Here is a 19,947-nt window from a genome sequence, read left to right as displayed (position 1 = left end):
CTTATTAAAACTTTTCTCACATTAGCGTTAGTAGAATAGCTTGTTTTCCTTTCAGCTAAGCAGATGCCATGCACGCAAGTCTCTAAGACTTCATTTTAGTGCCTTCTGCTCATGTGCAAGAATTTCCCTTCAATCGATAGCTCTTCATACTGCATAGATGCATTTGACGCATGCACAGTAAAGATTTCCTATTCAAAGTGGTTTTAGTCCTACGTTCACGCTATCCACATTAGTAAACACATAAGCAAGCTTCACTAACCCACTTATTCATGTGGTGTGCACTAGTTTTACACAAAACAAATTTAATAACTTGTTAGTGGTTTCAGCAGCACAATCCTGCATATCTCTGCCTGGGCTTGGTGGCTGTCACCTTTCAGCAGCACAATCCTGCAGATCTCTGCCCGGGTTTGGTTTCAGCAGCACAATCCTGCAGATCTCTGCCCGGGCTTGGCGGCTGTCACCTTTCAGCAGCACAGATCTCTGCCCGGGCTTGGTGGCTGTCACCTTTCAGCAGCACAGATCTCTGCCTGGGCTTGGTGGCTGTCACCTTTCAGCAGCACAATCCTGCAGATCTCTACCCGGGTTTGGTTTCAGCAGCACAATCCTGCAGATCTCTGCCCGGGCTTGGCGGCTGTCACCTTTCAGCAGCACAAATCTCTGCCCGGGCTTGGTGGCTGTCACCTTTCAGCAGCACAGATCTCTGCCTGGGCTTGGTGGCTGTCACCTTTCAGCAGCACAGATCTCTGCCCGGGCTTGGTGGCTGTCACCTTTCAGCAGCACAGATCTCTGCCTGGGCTTGGTGGCTGTCACCTTTCAGCAGCACAATCCTGCATATCTCTGCCTGGGCTTGGCGGCTGTCACCTTTCAGCAGCACAATCCTGCATATCTCTGCCTGGGCTTGGTGGCTGTCACCTTTCAGCAGCACAATCCTGCAGATCTCTGCCCGGGTTTGGCGGCTGTCACCTTTCAGCAGCACAATCTTGCAGATCTCTGCCCGGGTTTGGCGGCTGTCACCTTTCAGCAGCACAATCCTGCAGATCTCTGCCCGGGTTTGGTTTCAGCAGCACAATCCTGCAGATCTCTGCCCGGGCTTGGTGGCTGTCACCTTTTAGCAGCACAATCCTGCAGATCTCTGCCCGGGTTTGGTTTCAGCAGCACAATCCTGCAGATCTCTGCCAGGGCTTGGTGGCTGTCACCTTTCAGCAGCACAATCTTGCAGATCTCTGCCCGGGTTTGGCGGCTGTCACCTTTCAGCAGCACAATCCTGCAGATCTCTGCCCGGGTTTGGTTTCAGCAGCACAATCCTGCAGATCTCTGCCCGGGCTTTGTGGCTGTCACCTTTTAGCAGCACAATCCTGCAGATCTCTGCCCGGGCTTGGTGGCTGTCACCTTTCAGCAGCACAATCCTGCATATCTCTGCCTGGGCTTGGCGGCTGTCACCTTTCAGCAGCACAATCCTGCAGATCTCTGCCCTGGCTTGGCGGCTGTCACCTTTCAGCAGCACAGATCTCTGCCCGGGCTTGGTGGCTGTCACCTTTCAGCAGCACAGATCTCTGCCTGGGCTTGGTGGCTGTCACCTTTCAGCAGCACAGATCTCTGCCTGGGCTTGGTGGCTGTCACCTTTCAGCAGCACAATCCTGCATATCTCTGCCTGGGCTTGGCGGCTGTCACCTTTCAGCAGCACAATCCTGCAGATCTCTGCCCTGGCTTGGCGGCTGTCACCTTTCAGCAGCACAGATCTCTGCCCGGGCTTGGTGGCTGTCACCTTTCAGCAGCACAGATCTCTGCCCGGGCTTGGTTGCTGTCACCTTTCAGCAGCACAGAGCTCTGCCTGGGCTTGGTGGCTGTCACCTTTCAGCAGCACAATCCTGCAGATCTCTGCCCGGGCTTGGCGGCTGTCACCTTTCAGCAGCGCAATCCTGCAGATCTCTGCCTGACTTGGTGGCTGTCACCTTTCAGCAGCACAGATCTCTGCCTGGGCTTGGTGGCTGGCACCTTTCAGCAGCACAATCCTGCAGATCTCTACTTGGGTTTGGTTTCAGCAGCACAATTCTGCAGATCTCTGCCCGGGCTTGGCGGCTGTCACCTTTCAGCAGCACAGATCTCTGCCCGGGCTTGGTGGCTGTCACCTTTCAGCAGCACAGATCTCTGCCTGGGCTTGGTGGCTGTCACCTTTCAGCAGCACAGATCTCTGACCGGGCTTGGTGGCTGTCACCTTTCAGCAGCACAGATCTCTGCCTGGGCTTGATGGCTGTCACCTTTCAGCAGCACAATCCTGCATATCTCTGCCTGGGGTTGGCGGCTGTCACCTTTCAGCAGCACAATCCTGCAGATCTCTGCCCGGGCTTGGTGGCTGTCACCTTTCAGCAGCACAATCCTGCAGATCTCTGCCCGAGTTTGGTTTCAGCAGCACAATCCTGCAGATCTCTGCCCGGGCTTGGTGGCTGTCACCTTTCAGCAGCACAATCCTGCATATCTCTGCCCGGGCTTGGTGGCTGTCACCTTTCAGCAGCACAATCTTGCAGATCTCTGCCTGGGTTTGGCGGCTGTCACCTTTCAGCAGCACAATCCTGCAGATCTCTGCCCGGGTTTGGTTTCAGCAGCACAATCCTGCAGATCTCTGCCCGGGCTTGGTGGCTGTCACCTTTCAGCAGCACAATCCTGCATATCTCTGCCTGGGCTTGGCGGCTGTCACCTTTCAGCAGCACAATCCTGCAGATCTCTGCCCTGGCTTGGCAGCTGTCACCTTTCAGCAGCACAGATCTCTGCCCGGGTTTGGTGGTTGTCACCTTTCAGCAGCACAGATCTCTGCCTGGGCTTGGTGGCTGTCACCTTTCAGCAGCACAATCCTGCAGATCTCTGCCCGGGCTTGGTGGCTGTCACCTTTCAGCAGCACAGATCTCTGCCTGGGCTTGGGGGCTGTCACCTTTCGGCAGCACAGATCTCTGCCTGGGCTTGGTGGCTGTCACCTTTCAGCAGCACAGATCTCTGCCTGGGCTTGGTGGCTGTCACCTTTCAGCAGCACAGATCTCTGCCCTGGCTTGGCGGCTGTCACCTTTCAGCAGCACAGATCTCTGCCCTGGCTTGGCGGCTGTCACCTTTCAGCAGCACAATCCTGCAGATCTCTGCCTGGGCTTGGCGGCTGTCACCTTTCAGCAGCACAATCCTGCATATCTCTGCCTGGGCTTGGCAGCTGTCACCTTTCAGCAGCACAATCCTGCAGATCTCTGCCTGGGCTTGGTGGCTGTCACCTTTCAGCAGCATAGATCTCTGCCCGGGCTTGGTGGCTGTCACCTTTCAGCAGCACAGATCTCTGCCTGGGCTTGGTGGCTGTCACCTTTCAGCAGCACAGATCTCTGCCCGGGCTTGGTGGCTGTCACCTTTCAGCAGCACAGATCTCTGCCTGGGCTTGGGGGCTGTCACCTTTCGGCAGCACAGATCTCTGCCTGGGCTTGGTGGCTGTCACCTTTCAGCAGCACAGATCTCTGCCTGGGCTTGGTGGCTGTCACCTTTCAGCAGCACAGATCTCTGCCCTGGCTTGGCGGCTGTCACCTTTCAGCAGCACAGATCTCTGCCCTGGCTTGGCGGCTGTCACCTTTCAGCAGCACAATCCTGCATATCTCTGCCTGGGCTTGGCGGCTGTCACCTTTCAGCAGCACAATCCTGCATATCTCTGCCTGGGCTTGGCGGCTGTCACCTTTTAGCAGCACAATCCTGCATATCTCTGCCCGGGCTTGGTGGCTGTCACCTTTCAGCAGCATAGATCTCTGCCCGGGCTTGGTGGCTGTCACCTTTCAGCTGCACAGATCTCTGCCTGGGCTTGGTGGCTGTCACCTTTCAGCAGCACAGATCTCTGCCTGGGCTTGGTGGCTGTCACCTTTCAGCAGCACAATCCTGCAGATCTCTGCCCGGGCTTGGTGGCTGTCACCTTTTAGCAGCACAATCCTGCAGATCTCTGCCCGGGCTTCGTGGCTGTCACCTTTCAGCAGCACAATCCTGCATATCTCTGCCTGGGCTTGGCGGCTGTCACCTTTCAGAAGCACAATCCTGCAGATCTCTGCCCTGGCTTGGCGGCTGTCACCTTTCAGCAGCACAGATCTCTGCCCGGGCTTGGTGGCTGTCACCTTTCAGCAGCACAGATCTCTGCCTGGGCTTGGTGGCTGTCACCTTTCAGCAGCACAGATCTCTGCCTGGGCTTGGTGGCTGTCACCTTTCAGCAGCACAATCCTGCATATCTCTGCCTGGGCTTGGCGGCTGTCACCTTTCAGCAGCACAATCCTGCAGATCTCTGCCCTGGCTTGGCGGCTGTCACCTTTCAGCAGCACAGATCTCTGCCCGGGCTTGGTGGCTGTCACCTTTCAGCAGCACAGATCTTTGCCCGGGCTTGGTTGCTGTCACCTTTCAGCAGCACAGAGCTCTGCCTGGGCTTGGTGGCTGTCACCTTTCAGCAGCACAATCCTGCAGATCTCTGCCCGGGCTTGGCGGCTGTCACCTTTCAGCAGCGCAATCCTGCAGATCTCTGCCTGACTTGGTGGCTGTCACCTTTCAGCAGCACAGATCTCTGCCTGGGCTTGGTGGCTGGCACCTTTCAGCAGCACAATCCTGCAGATCTCTACTTGGGTTTGGTTTCAGCAGCACAATCCTGCAGATCTCTGCCCGGGCTTGGTGGCTGTCACCTTTCAGCAGCACAGATCTCTGCCTGGGCTTGGTGGCTGTCACCTTTCAGCAGCACAGATCTCTGACCGGGCTTGGTGGCTGTCACCTTTCAGCAGCACAGATCTCTGCCTGGGCTTGATGGCTGTCACCTTTCAGCAGCACAATCCTGCATATCTCTGCCTGGGCTTGGCGGCTGTCACCTTTCAGCAGCACAATCCTGCATATCTGTGCCTGGGCTTGGCGGCTGTCACCTTTCAGCAGCACAATCCTGCAGATCTCTGCCCGGGCTTGGTGGCTGTCACTTTTCAGCAGCACAATCCTGCAGATCTCTGCCCGGGTTTGGTTTCAGCAGCACAATCCTGCAGATCTCTGCCCGGGCTTGGTGGCTGTCACCTTTCAGCAGCACAATCCTGCATAACTCTGCCCGGGCTTGGTGGCTGTCACCTTTCAGCAGCACAATCTTGCAGATCTCTGCCCGGGTTTGGCGGCTGTCACCTTTCAGCAGCACAATCCTGCAGATCTCTGCCCGGGTTTGGTTTCAGCAGCACAATCCTGCAGATCTCTGCCCGGGCTTGGTGGCTGTCACCTTTCAGCAGCACAATCCTGCATATCTCTGCCTGGGCTTGGCGGCTGTCACCTTTCAGCAGCACAATCCTGCAGATCTCTGCCCTGGCTTGGCAGCTGTCACCTTTCAGCAGCACAGATCTCTGCCCGGGCTTGGTTGTTGTCACCTTTCAGCAGCACAGATCTCTGCCTGGGCTTGGTGGCTGTCACCTTTCAGCAGCACAGATCTCTGCCTGGGGTTGGTGACTGTCACCTTTCAGCAGCACAATCCTGCATATCTCTGCCTGGGCTTGGCAGGTGTCACCTTTCAGCAGCACAATCCTGCAGATCTATGCCCTGGCTTGGCGGCTGTCACCTTTCAGCAGCACAGATCTCTGCCCGGGCTTGGTGGCTGTCACCTTTCAGCAGCACAGATCTCTGCCTGGGCTTGGTGGCTGTCACCTTTCAGCAGCACAATCCTGCAGATCTCTGCCCGGGCTTGGTGGCTGTCACCTTTCAGCAGCACAGATCTCTGCCTGGGCTTGGGGGCTGTCACCTTTCGGCAGCACAGATCTCTGCCTGGGCTTGGTGGCTGTCACCTTTCAGCAGCACAGATCTCTGCCTGGGCTTGGTGGCTGTCACCTTTCAGCAGCACAGATCTCTGCCCTGGCTTGGCGGCTGTCACCTTTCAGCATCACAGATCTCTGCCCTGGCTTGGCGGCTGTCACCTTTCAGCAGCACAATCCTGCATATCTCTGCCTGGGCTTGGCGGCTGTCACCTTTCAGCAGCACAATCCTGCATATCTCTGCCTGGGCTTGGCAGCTGTCACCTTTCAGCAGCACAATCCTGCAGATCTCTGCCTGGGCTTGGTGGCTGTCACCTTTCAGCAGCATAGATCTCTGCCCGGGCTTGGTGGCTGTCACCTTTCAGCAGCACAGATCTCTGCCTGGGCTTGGTGGCTGTCACCTTTCAGCAGCACAGATCTCTGCCCGGGCTTGGTGGCTGTCACCTTTCAGCAGCACAGATCTCTGCCTGGGCTTGGGGGCTGTCACCTTTCGGCAGCACAGATCTCTGCCTGGGCTTATTGGCTGTCACCTTTCAGCAGCACAGATCTCTGCCTGGGCTTGGTGGCTGTCACCTTTCAGCAGCACAGATCTCTGCCCTGGCTTGGCGGCTGTCACCTTTCAGCAGCACAGATCTCTACCCTGGCTTGGCGGCTGTCACCTTTCAGCAGCACAATCCTGCATATCTCTGCCTGGGCTTGGCGGCTGTCACCTTTCAGCAGCACAATCCTGCATATCTCTGCCTGGGCTTGGCGGCTGTCACCTTTTAGCAGCACAATCCTGCATATCTCTGCCCGGGCTTGGTGGCTGTCACCTTTCAGCAGCATAGATCTCTGCCCGGGCTTGGTGGCTGTCACCTTTCAGCTGCACAGATCTCTGCCTGGGCTTGGTGGCTTTCACCTTTCAGCAGCACAGATCTCTGCCTGGGCTTGGTGGCTGTCACCTTTCAGCAGCACAATCCTGCAGATCTCTGCCCGGGCTTGGTGGCTGTCACCTTTTAGCAGCACAATCCTGCAGATCTCTGCCCGGGCTTGGTGGCTGTCACCTTTCAGCAGCACAATCCTGCATATCTCTGCCTGGGCTTGGCGGCTGTCACCTTGCAGCAGCACAATCCTGCAGATCTCTGCCCTGGCTTGGCGGCTGTCACCTTTCAGCAGCACAGATCTCTGCCCGGGCTTGGTGGCTGTCACCTTTCAGCAGCACAGATCTCTGCCTGGGCTTGGTGGCTGTCACCTTTCAGCAGCACAGATCTCTGCCTGGGCTTGGTGGCTGTCACCTTTCAGCAGCACAATCCTGCATATCTCTGCCTGGGCTTGGCGGCTGTCACCTTTCAGCAGCACAATCCTGCAGATCTCTGCCCTGGCTTGGCGGCTGTCACCTTTCAGCAGCACAGATCTCTGCCCGCGCTTGGTGGCTGTCACCTTTCAGCAGCACAGATCTCTGCCCGGGCTTGGTTGCTGTCACCTTTCAGCAGCACAGAGCTCTGCCTGGGCTTGGTGGCTGTCACCTTTCAGCAGCACAATCCTGCAGATCTCTGCCCGGGCTTGGCGGCTGTCACCTTTCAGCAGCGCAATCCTGCAGATCTCTGCCTGGGCTTGGTGGCTGTCAACTTTCAGCAGCACAGATCTCTGCCTGGGCTTGGTGGCTGGCACCTTTCAGCAGCACAATCCTGCAGATCTCTACTTGGGTTTGGTTTCAGCAGCACAATCCTGCAGATCTCTGCCCGGGCTTGGCGGCTGTCACCTTTCAGCAGCACAGATCTCTGCCCGGGCTTGGTAGCTGTCACCTTTCAGCAGCACAGATCTCTGCCTGGGCTTGGTGGCTGTCACCTTTCAGCAGCACAGATCTCTGACCGGGCTTGGTGGCTGTCACCTTTCAGCAGCACAGATCTCTGCCTTGGCTTGGTGGCTGTCACCTTTCAGCAGCACAATCCTGCATATCTCTGCCTGGGCTTGGCGGCTGTCACCTTTCAGCAGCACAATCCTGCATATCTCTGCCTGGGCTTGGCGGCTGTCACCTTTCAGCAGCACAATCCTGCAGATCTCTGGCCGGGCTTGGTGGCTGTCACCTTTCAGCAGCACAATCCTGCAGATCTCTGCCCGGGTTTGGTTTCAGCAGCACAATCCTGCAGGTCTCTGCCCGTGCTTGGTGGCTGTCACCTTTCAGCAGCACAATCCTGCATATCTCTGCCCGGGCTTGGTGGCTGTCACCTTTCAGCAGCACAATCTTGCAGATCTCTGCCCGGGTTTGGCGGCTGTCACCTTTCAGCAGCACAATCCGGCAGATCTCTGCCCTGGTTTGGTTTCAGCAGCACAATCCTGCAGATCTCTGCCCGGGCTTGGTGGCTGTCACCTTTCAGCAGCACAATCCTGCATATCTCTCCCTGGGCTTGGCGGCTGTCACCTTTCAGCAGCACAATCCTGCAGATCTCTGCCCTGGCTTGGCAGCTGTCACCTTTCAGCAGCACAGATCTCTGCCCGGGCTTGGTGGTTGTCACCTTTCAGCAGCACAGATCTCTGCCTGGGCTTGGTGGCTGTCACCTTTCAGCAGCACAGATCTCTGCCTGGGCTTGGTGGCTGTCACCTTTCAGCAGCACAATCCTGCATATCTCTGCCTGGGCTTGGCGGGTATCACCTTTCAGCAGCACAATCCTGCAGATCTCTGCCCTGGCTTGGCGGCTGTCACCTTTCAGCAGCACAGATCTCTGCCCGGGCTTGGTGGCTGTCACCTTTCAGCAGCACAGATCTCTGCCTGGGCTTGGTGGCTGTCACCTTTCAGCAGCAGAATCCTGCAGATCTCTGCCCGGGCTTGGTGGCTGTCACCTTTCAGCAGCACAGATCTCTGCCTGGGCTTGGTGGCTGTCACCTTTCGGCAGCACAGATCTCTGCCTGGGCTTGGTGGCTGTCACCTTTCAGCAGCACAGATCTCTGCCTGGGCTTGGTGGCTGTCACCTTTCAGCAGCACAGATCTCTGCCCTGGCTTGGCGGCTGTCACCTTTCAGCAGCACAGATCTCTGCCCTGGCTTGGCGGCTGTCACCTTTCAGCAGCACAATCCTGCATATCTCTGCCTGGGCTTGGCGGCTGTCACCTTTCAGCAGCACAATCCTGCATATCTCTGCCTGGGCTTGGCAGCTGTCACCTTTCAGCAGCACAATCCTGCAGATCTCTGCCTGGGCTTGGCGGCTGTCACCTTTTAGCAGCTGTGAGACCGGCCTCACGGCGTATGCCCTCCCTATCATCCCGCCAACCTGCAACCACCCCCAAGACACGGCATCTCCGACTCCGGCCGCCCCAGCCACACAGACCCGAGGGCCGGCCAGAGTCCCCAACAGACTCGACACCCTACCACGCATGCCCGACCGAGGGAGCGGGAACCCCCGAGCTAGACCAAGAGGCGCCAGCCCAGCCGCACCTCGGATCACCTTCCCCCGGGAGGGCTCGATCGGCCACCAGGCCCCTGGGGAGCAGGTGCCTCGCCTGCCGAGCGTCTGGGGACCCTCCCAGACCCACCTGAAAAGACCAAAGAAACGAGCGGCAGGAAATCCCGCCGAACCCCCTCAGTCACCAAAGACCCCTCTCTGCGAGGACTCCGGACTTCAAAGGGCAGGGAAGTATAACAGGGGGTGCCGGAGGGACGAATGGCGAAGAAGACCTGGAACCATCGAAGCCTGCTGACGCTGTCGCGGCTCCCGAATACCGAACTACCTAGGCCTGCTGAGTGACTCGCGGCCCCCAGCCATTGAACCATCTGAGCCCTGCAGACGAGATCGCGGCTCCCGAACTCCGAACCACCTGGGCCTGCTGAGTGACTCGCGGCCCCCAGCCATTGAACCATCTGAGCCCTGCTGACGAGATCGCGGCTCCTGAACTCCCAACCACCTGGGCCTGCTGAGTGACTCGCGGCCCCCAGCCATTGAACCATCTGAGCCCTGCTGACGAGATCGCGGCTCCCGAACTCCGACTACCTGTGCCTGCTGAGTGACTCGCGGCGCTCCCCTCGAGTCCGAATTGGCAAGAGATCGCCCAGAGAAACAACACCCTCCAGCTCGAGGATTGTGAGCTATCCGCAGGATACTTGGCAGAGACACTACCTTCAAAGACTGTCCCGCTACCCCCATTCCCCTACCACGATTTGCAGTATCTTGTGCCGCTGATGTACTACTTACTCCTTGGATCATAAAGATCCCTTGAAACCTTCGATAAAAGAACCTATCGTCCTACAAAGAATACGTGTGGTGTCCTTCTGTTCGTAGTGTGCGTTCAGAGTGTGCGCGCCTGGCTCGGCCTACTGGGGAGAGGTGGGTCACCGGGGTGGGCAAGACGTGTACCGAACCCCCCTCTGGCGGACACCTTTCCAACATTTGGTGGCAGACGACGGGATACGAGCCGACACCGAAAGAGAGCGTGCAAAGAACGACTGACGCACTACCAAACAGAGATGGAAGGAGAAACCTCCCTGGGTGCCGCAGGTACCGAGATGAGCTCACCGTTCCGAGAGGATCAATTGGACTATTATACGCATAGAGAGTTAAAACAATTTTGCAAAGACCTTGGAATCGCTACCACCGGATTAAGCACAAAGGAAGACTTCCAGAAAGTATTGAAGACCTGGGTCGAGACGGGGGCGCCCCCGACCCAAACGGAAGGAGACTCCGCCCATGAACCACGGAGCCTCCCGGTAAGAAACAACGGGCCAGAGGGGAACTTGTCCCCCGAGGAACTAGCAGACCGAGAGAGAAACGGCAACCACGAACTTGAACTGGCCAAACTGAAAATCGAGGGAGAAATAAAACTGGCCGAGAAAAAGTTAGCCGTCGAACAATTACGGCTACAGGGGGAACTCGAGGAGAAGAGACGCCAAAGAGAGCACGACGAAAAGAAACTCCAGCTGGAACATGAACGCAGCCTGAAAGAGATCGAGTTGAGGGCTAAAAGCGAAGAATCACGACCTTCCGGGAATCTACCATCCGCTCCCACCGTGGAAGCTAAAGTCCACATCCCCAAGGATGTGGTAAAGGAGTATTACAAAAACGACGATATCCAGCAGTGGTTTAAGGCCTACGAGGTCGCCATGACCTCTCACCGAGTCCCGCAGAAGGATTGGGGGGCTGGCCTGTGGGGCCGGTTCCTAAGCGAAGGAAGAGATAGCCTGCTGGATCTGCCCTCCACGGTCATGAACTCCTACAGCCACATGAAGGAAGCCCTTGTGGGCCGGTATGGACTCACCCCCGAGAGGTACCGGCAACGGTTCCGAGATTGCAAAAAGATACCGGGCACCACATGGGTAGAATACGTGAACTTTTACAGCCGGGCCTTGGACGGGTGGATCAAGGGCAGCAAGGTCTCCACCTTCGAAGAACTGTTTGATCTGATCGCCTGGGAACATTTAGCGGCCAATTGCTTTGTAGAACTGCGCCAACATCTCTTGGACAGTAAGCTCACCGACCCTCGGAAGCTGGCTGCCGAGGCTGACCGTTGGGTGAACACCCGGGCCGCCCGAGGCCCCGTGGGAGACTACGGTCGCCACAGTCAAGGACCCCCCCGCCAGAGGGGCGGAGGAAACCACGGCCGACCGAGAGACTTCCCAGGGGGCCCCCGCACAGCCCTCCCAGCAGTCCACCAGCGGCAGGTCCAGCTCCGTCCCCAGCCAGCACCGGGGCCCCGGGGCGGCTAGGGCCTCGAACCAGGATCACCTGCTTCCGCTGCCAACAGCCCGGACACTACGCCAATGACCCTCAGTGTCCCCAGTATCAACGAACCACAACGACCAACCCCCCGGCCCGGCAGATGGCCTCCGTGGCCCTAGGGGAAGAGATAGAGGACTCGGAAGAGTGGGAACCAGCTGCCATGGCCCTGGTCTCCCTTGGTGATCGAGAGATGGTCCCCGGGACCCCCTTGCCCGCCAACACGAAGAAGTACCGACAGCAGGTGACCATCAACGGCCACCGAGTCGGGGGCCTCCGCGATACCGGAGCAAGTGTCACCGCGGTCCACCGTACCCTAATCTCCGAAGACCAGATCCTACCTGGGGCCCTCTGTCCGGTCATATCCTCCGACAACTCTGAGAGCCTCTGCCAGATGGCTCTGGTGCCTTTCGAGTGGGGAGGAGTCTCCGGAGAATTGAAGGTAGCCGTCCGAACATCACAGCCCGTAGACTGCCTCCTGGGCAACGACCTTGAGAGTTCCCCGTGGGGGCAAGTGGAACGAAGAGCCCATCTCGGGATGATGGGCCTACCCGAATGGGTCTGCGCCACCACGCGCTCCATGACCGCGCGATTGCCTCCCTCCGAGGGCGGTGAGGCCCTCCCACCGAACACTGTCCCCGAGAACCAGGACACCCTACCGGGAACGGACAGCCCTCCTTCGGAGGGAGAAGAAGACCCAACCCCAGGAGAAGGGCCGGAACCTTCCGCCCCTGAAGCACTGACTGAGCTCGGAGAACTGCCCGAGATGGCCCAGTGGCGCTGTGAGGGAGGGCCCTCCCGTGAGGAGTTCTGCCAGGAACAGGCCACCTGCCCTTCCCTCGTGGGACTCCGACAACAAGCAGAAACCCAGACCGCCGGTGACCAGACCGGGACCCACTGGGTCTATTGGGACAATGGCCTCCTCTACAGCGAACAAAAGTCAGCCGAGCTAGGCGCAGCCCGAGTACTGGTGGTACCCCTGCGCTTCAGAAGCCTCCTCCTGGGCCTGGCCCACGATGTACCGTTGGCAGGACACTGAGGCCAAGACAAAACATACCAGCGATTGGTTACACACTTCTATTGGCCCAAGATGCGAGCAAATGTAGAAGTCCACTGTAAATCCTGCCTCACGTGCCAGGGCAGTGGGAAGAGTGGCGGAAAGCGCAAGGCTCCATTACAACCTTTCCCCGTTGTGAGTACCCCGTTTGAGCGGGTCGGCATCGACATCGTGGGACCCCTGGATCCGAAGACCACCCAGGGCCACAGATTCATCCTCGTCCTGGTGGACCATGCCACCCGCTACCCCGAGGCCATTCCCCTCCGCACCGTGACGGCTCCCGTGGTGGGCCGGGCTCTCATGGGGATCATCTCCCGTGTCGGGTTCCCTCGCGAGGTTGTGAGTGATCGCGGCACTAACTTCATATCCCGCTACATGAAGTCCCTGTGGCAGCAGTGCGGAGTAACCTATAAGTTCACGACCCCCTACCACCCCCAGGGCAACGGCCTGGTGGAACGCTTCAACCGCACCCTGAAGGGGATGATCCTGGGCCTCGAGGAGCCCCTGCGCCGGAGATGGGACGTCCTCCTCCCTTGCCTCCTGTTCGTGTACCGGGAAGTTCCCCAAAAGTCCCTGGGGTTCAGCCCATTCGAACTGCTATATGGACACCCCGTCCGGGGGCCCCTGAGCCTGGTCAAAGAGGGCTGGGAGACAAGCCCCCGGGGGACCCCCCCTGATGTGTTCCGCTACATCCTGGCGCTCCGCAACCAGACCCGGAAGTTCAGAGAGCTCGCTGAGGCTAACCTCGAGGCCAGTCAAGAAGAGATGAAGCGCTGGTATGACCAGAACGCAACTCTGGTCGAGTTCCAGCCGGGCCAGCAGGTTTGGGTCATGGCCCCGGTGAAGCCCTGCGCCCTACAGGACAAATGGACTGGCCCCTTCAAGGTGATCGAGCGGAAGAGTCAGGTCACGTACCTGATCGATGTACAGTCCCCACGGAACCCCCTCCGGGTTCTCCATGTGAACCGTCTCAAGCCCCACTTTGTGAGAACGGAGTTGAGTTTGCTACTGGCCACCGATGATGGGGCAGAAGAAGACACTGAACCTCTGCCCGACCCCCTGTGCGTGAAAGAACTGGATGGTTCCATGGAGGGAGTGAAGCTGTCCACCACCCTCACTCCCCAACAGACCGACGACTGTCGCCAGCTGCTCAGACAATTCGCAGACCTCTTCTCCCTCATCCCAAGGGTCACCGACTGGTGTGTCCACGACGTAGACACCGGCGACAGCCCACCTGTGAGACACCGAGCCTACCGGGTGCCTGACCGGGTCCGCACCTGTATCAAGACCGAAGTACAGAAGATGTTAACCCTTGGAGTGATCGAACCCTCCGATAGCCCCTGGGCCAGCCCGGTAGTCCTGGTCCCGAAAGCGGCCGCCCCTGGGGTCGCCCCCGAACTAAGATTCTGTGTGGACTACCGGGGGCTCAATGCGGTCACCCGGGCTGACGCTCACCCTATTCCCCGCGCCGACGAGCTCATCGACCGCCTTGGGGCCGCACGTTTCCTCAGCACCTTCGACCTAACCTGCGGTTACTGGCAGATTGCGCTCACGGAGGGAGCAAAAGAACGCTCCGCCTTCTCCACACCCGATGGACACTACCGCTTCAGGGTCATGCCGTTCGGGATGAAAAATGCCCCGGCCACTTTCCAGCGGTTGGTAAACAAGGTACTGGCCGGACTCGAGGAGTTCAGCGCAGCGTACCTTGACGACATAGCCGTATTCAGCTCTCAATGGCACGAGCATCTCCAGCACCTCCGACAAGTACTGATGGCCCTGCGCCAAGCCGGCCTCACAGTGAAGGCCAGCAAATGCCAGCTCGGACAAGGCTCCGTGGTCTACCTGGGGCTTCAGGTGGGCAGCGGGCAGGTCGCCCCCCTCCAACCAAAGATCGACGCCATCAAGTCCTGGGAGCCCCCCACCACTCAGACGGAAGTCCGGGCCTTCCTGGGCCTCACAGGATACTACCGGCGGTTCATTAAAAACTATGGTAGCCTCGCGGGCCTCTCACAGAGTTGACCTCCAAAAAGCTCCCGAAGAGGCTGCAGTGGACCCCCCCGTGCCAGCAGGCGTTCGACGCCTTGAAAACCGCCATGTGCACCGCCCCAGTACTCAAGGCCCCCGACTACTCTCAAGAGTTTGTGGTCCAGACCGACGCATCCGAACACGGCATCGGAGCCGTCCTCTCGCAGTTCAACGACAAGGGCATAGATCAGCCCATAGCCTTCATCAGCCGAAGGCTGCTGCCTCGAGAACAACGTTGGAGTACCATAGAACGAGAGACCTTCGCCGTAGTCTGGGCCCTCAAGAAACTACGGCCCTATCTGTTCGGAACCCACTTCCGAGTGCAGACGGACCACCGGCCCTTGCGGTGGCTGATGCAGATGAGGGGAGAGAACCCCAAGCTATTACGATGGTCAATCTCCCTCCAAGGGATGGACTTCACTGTCGAGCATCGCCCCGGGACGGATCATGCCAACGCCGACGGCCTGTCCCGGTTCTTCCGCTTCGGCGAGGAGAACCCCCCAGTGGATGGGTAGTTCTCCGCGCCTTTCAGCTGGGGGGGACGCGTGTGAGACCGGCCTCACGGCGTATGCCCTCCCGATCATACCGCCAACCTGCAACCACCCCCAAGACACGGCATCTCCGACTCCGGCCGCCCCAGCCACACAGACCCGAGGGCCGGCCAGAGTCCACGACAGACTCGACACCCTACCACGCATGCCCGACCGAGGGAGCGGGAACCCCCGAGCCAGACCAAGAGGCGCCAGCCCAGCCGCACCTCGGATCACCTTCCCCCGGGAGGGCTCAATCGGCCACCAGGCCCCTGGGGAGCAGGCGCCTCGCCTGCCGAGCGTCTGGGGACCCTCCCAGACCCACCTGAAAAGACCAAAGAAACGAGCGGCAGGAAATCCCGCCGAACCCCCTCAGTCACCAAAGACCCCTCTCTGCGAGGACTCCGGACTTCAAAGGGCAGGGGGAGTATAACAGGGGGTGCCGGAGGGACGAATGGCGAAGAAGACCTGGAACCATCGAAGCCTGCTGACGCTGTCGCGGCTCCCGAATACCGAACTACCTAGGCCTGCTGAGTGACTCGCGGCCCCCAGCCATTGAACCATCTGAGCCCTGCAGACGAGATCGCGGCTCCCGAACTCCGAACCACCTGGGCCTGCTGAGTGACTCGCGGCCCCCAGCCATTGAACCATCTGAGCCCTGCTGACGAGATCGCGGCTCCCGAACTCCGACTACCTGTGCCTGCTGAGTGACTCGCGGCGCTCCCCTCGAGTCCGAATTGGCAAGAGATCGCCCAGAGAAACAACACCCTCCAGCTCGAGGATTGTGAGCTATCCGCAGGATACTTGGCAGAGACACTACCTTCAAAGACTGTCCCGCTACCCCCATTCCCCTACCACCGATTTGTAGTATCTTGTGCCGCTGATGTACTACTTACTCCTTGGATCATAAAGATCCCTTGAAACCTTCGATAAAAGAACCTATCGTCCTACAAAGAATACGTGTGGTGTCCTTCTGTTCGTAGTGTGCGTTCAGAGTGTGCGCGCCTGGCTCGGCCTACTGGGGAGAGGTGGGTCACCGGGGTGGGCAAGACGTGTACCGAACCCCCCTCCGGCGGACGCCTTTCCAACAGCAGCACAATCCTGCATATCTCTGCCCGGGCTTGGTGGCTGTCGCCTTTCAGCAGCATAGATCTCTGCCCGGGCTTGGTGGCTGTCACCTTTCAGCAGCACAGATCTCTGCCTGGGCTTGGTGGCTGTCACCTTTCAGCAGCACAGATCTCTGCCTGGGCTTGGTGGCTGTCACCTTTCAGCAGCACAATCCTGCAGATGTCTGCTCTCAGCCGGCCATCAGTACTTTCTTGGCTCATAATGCAACAGACAGGCCAATGGATGCACCTTGGACAAAGCTAAAAGTAATCCTTATGTATGTTACATTTGTTCCTTATAAAGTAACATTTGAATTCATGTAAATGTTTTAAAATACATCAGCAGGTATGAAAGCAGACATGGAGCACTATTCTCTAATTCTGGAAGAAAAGATCAATAGATTCAAAACACATCACTTAGTGACGTGCAAAAGATCATTTGTCACTGAATCTCGATTTTCACACATTGTCGTTAGTGATCTATATAGTTTTATCAGTAAAGCCGCACATTTATTGGCCATTTTCAAAGAAAAAACGTGGTCCTTTTAAACAACAGTGTACTACCATAACATGCATTATTACTATATGTGCAGGAATGTGCTCTAAAATACACCACCGGTTGCATACCACACATGTACAACTCTCCTGCCCAAGGGGGCGTGGCTTATGTGCTACAATGTTTAATTGTGTGACGCTTTGGGGTGTACCACGGATAGCAGCACCCCCACCTGAAAACTGCTCCAGCTCCACTGATTCTGGGGACCATTAGTGGTCCACAGCTTCACACTGTAAGGCCCAGACTTAGCGATTTATCACACAATGCAGCATTCTAATTAGCTGCACTGCATTGTGCCTCAGAGGACACATTCCACACAATCATATCTACAAAGATTTAGCCTGCAGCTTGTGTCATCCCTTGTTCTTACACACAACCCCTGGCTCAAATGTGCACTTTGCAGCTCACATGCAATGTGTTAGGTTTCTTCAAGTGAATACATTTCCCTTTGTTTACACCTGCATCAAAAAGGTGTTAATTGTTTTATGCAAAACGCACTGTGGTTCTCTCAGTAGATCAGGCTTTGCATCAAACCTATGAGCGTTTGCATTGATCTGCCCCAGAAATGCTCCTGTGATGCAAAGTGAGGTTACACTGGGAAACAAAACATAAAAAATAACAGGCTGCACTTCACAGCATGATGCCAGCACTGGCTCAAGGAAGTAGTAAATATGGGCCGAAGAGTCTCACTGCTCCTCAAAGGCAGCACCTGAGGATACGAACTAAGATTTCCCAGCTAAGGATGGCCTTCACTCTATTAGGAGATGAACTTCTATTTGCACACTTGTGGTGCTTCCCATTTCTAAATGTTGCAAACCATCTTTTTTCCCTCAGGTCCTGAAGAGTTCAGTGCGGGCGCGAATTGGTATCTACCGTATTTATCCATTGCTCTGTCAACGTGCACCACTGTGTGTGTTTGTGGATGGATCTTTGTCAGAGGTAAGTGCCAGGAAAATATACTGCTTGTTCTGTAAAAGTATGTGCAGTGAAGATAGACTTATGAACTGGGGAGTCAAGTTCAAGTCCCAGTCTTGGCTCAACATTTTGTGATCTTGGGTGTATCACTGGATCTGCCTGTGTCATGCAAACTGGTGTTCATGTAGTGTAATCCGATGCTCATGTAAAGCGCTATAATGTTCGCACTGTATAAATCTGTAGAAAAATTGGGTAGTACATGTGGGTACCACCGGAGCTTAAACTAGGAGAGCAGGAAAGAATGAATGAAAGACAGAATAGCATGTTTAACTGAAAAGGATATACATATTAATCAATTGAATTGTTTTGTTGCTCAATTATGAATTTACCTTAAAAAAAAAAGACAAGAGGCGTTTGGCAAAACAGTAACAGCTGGTGTGAGAAGTTGGCCTGTTATATGCTGGTCACTAGTTATAGTGGCCACCTTGCACCTGTCCAATTCGACTCTTATGGTAGATAGGTTTAAGACAACCTTTTAAAGAAAGCTATCATAGTGGTAGCTGTGGAGAGCAACCTTCAGGCTAAGTCTCTGAGGAATGTAAAGCAGCTTGTTTTACCTTATAATCTCTTGAATTACCAAATGAAAGGACGCCACACAGGTATATATATATCAAATATAGATGCATTTATTACTAACAACTCTCTGCTAATCTCTTTATGAGATTAGAAGTCAGGAACATATGCACAAATCAACGTTTCACTACAAATTAAGCACTTATATGGCTGGGGCCCTAGCGGCGTACCAGACCATATACTAAAAAAGAGGTATAAGAAGAACGACTTGCAAGGGGACATGGCCTAGGGCCTTCAAAAGTGCTGGGGCCTCACTAATGCACCCAAAGCAGGTAAGTAAAAGACCCTCGGGAGACGCATGCAGTATGAGAACACAGCCGCGGATCCCAATAGACTTCAAAGGAGCAAGACGCTCCTTTGGAATTTTAAAGTTTTAGAATATTCGGGAGAGTCTACAAGTAAGTCACTTACAGGATAAGTAGTTCTAGAGCCAACACACATAGGAACACCGGAGTGCACTAGGTGTCTGGACTAGGCCCTTTTTCTAGCGGCTTCTGTTTGGGCTAGCTTTGGGCTTCTTTTACTGGTCTTTGGGATGCTTCCGTAGAGCATCATGTGATTTGCTGATTCTGATGTGATGTGCCGGAGAGGGCCCCCATGTGTTTCTGATGTGGCAGTGTCCGAGGTTATTGCCACCCCAGATGGTGTGTGCGAGGCCATGTGTGTTGGCTGATTGCTAGGCCTAGAAACAGCGGTGAGCGTATTTCTGAGTATCTTGCATGGAACTATGATAGATTTTTGTGGACTGTCTCCATCCTGGCACGTGCCTCTCCATCTGATTGCATCTTATCCAAGATTTTTGGGCCTGCTGCCCCTGGCTGTGGCAATGGATTTCTAACTGATGGTCTGTACTTTCATTGTTTGGAAGGGACATGACCTGGCGAACAGGCTCTGGATGTTCGGAAAACCTTGATGGAAAGATGGAAAGGAGGAGGCAGAATTTTGCTTCATGCAGAGTCCAGTGCAAGGTTAGAACTTGACAAAATGTGCCCATATAAGTGGGCTGGGACAGCTGATTGCTCTGATGAACTTCCCTACTGACTCGGTGCCATGCGGTGGTGCAATCTGTCAGATTTGTGCATGTGCTATGGTGGCATTGGGCTCTGCACTATCCCCATCATGTGTGAGACTTGGCTTCTGACACCGGAAAACAGCTTCATTTTAGAACTGAAAGGGGGCCTCCGTGTGTAGGATGTCTGCAGCTTCTGGGGAGCTGTTGGGACTACAGGCCATGATGGAAACATGGATCCCGGGCCAGATGCACAAGAATAGGGTTCTTTCAACCTAGTGATCAGAACCTGTCCCAAATTCATTTGGGTGAGGGGACCTGGGTGTCTGTTTCTATGCTTCTTACCCCTCATCAGACTGCCCTCCTCCTGGGGGGGCCAACCCCGCCCCAGGGAATCAGCAGCACAGTGGGGACTCTAGAGCAAATGCGGCTTCCTGATCATTAAATCCTACAGCAGCCCTGAGTTTTTCAGAACGCAAGTAAAGGTTTCAAATCCTAATATTGTATCACTAGTCTTAATTTTGAAGTGAGCGTGAAGTGGATGCTTCACATTGGTTTTTTTAACTTACTGCATATTTGAGTTTTGCTATTGTGTAAAGGCGTTACCTCCCCAGAGAGTTACCCCTCCCTGCCATGGTTTTGGCCCTGGTCCTTGTTGGGCTGGGTTCC

General features: G+C 56.1%; 1 protein-coding gene across 1 annotated transcript in view; it reads left to right on the top strand.

The window, feature by feature from the left end:
- LOC146829872 (uncharacterized) overlaps nt 1-19,947 on the top strand; it is a 674,792-nt gene that overhangs the window by 207,283 nt on the left and 447,562 nt on the right. The window contains exon 4 of the mRNA XM_085608537.1: nt 17,556-17,660. Within this exon, the coding sequence (XP_085464663.1) occupies nt 17,556-17,660 (105 nt within the window). The remainder of the gene's footprint in view (nt 1-17,555; nt 17,661-19,947) is intronic.

Source organism: Triturus cristatus, chromosome 5_2 (genome assembly GCF_964204655.1).
Source record: "Triturus cristatus chromosome 5_2, aTriCri1.1, whole genome shotgun sequence".
Lineage (NCBI taxonomy): Eukaryota > Metazoa > Chordata > Amphibia > Caudata > Salamandridae > Triturus > Triturus cristatus.
This window is presented reverse-complemented; position numbering and strand designations above follow the sequence as displayed.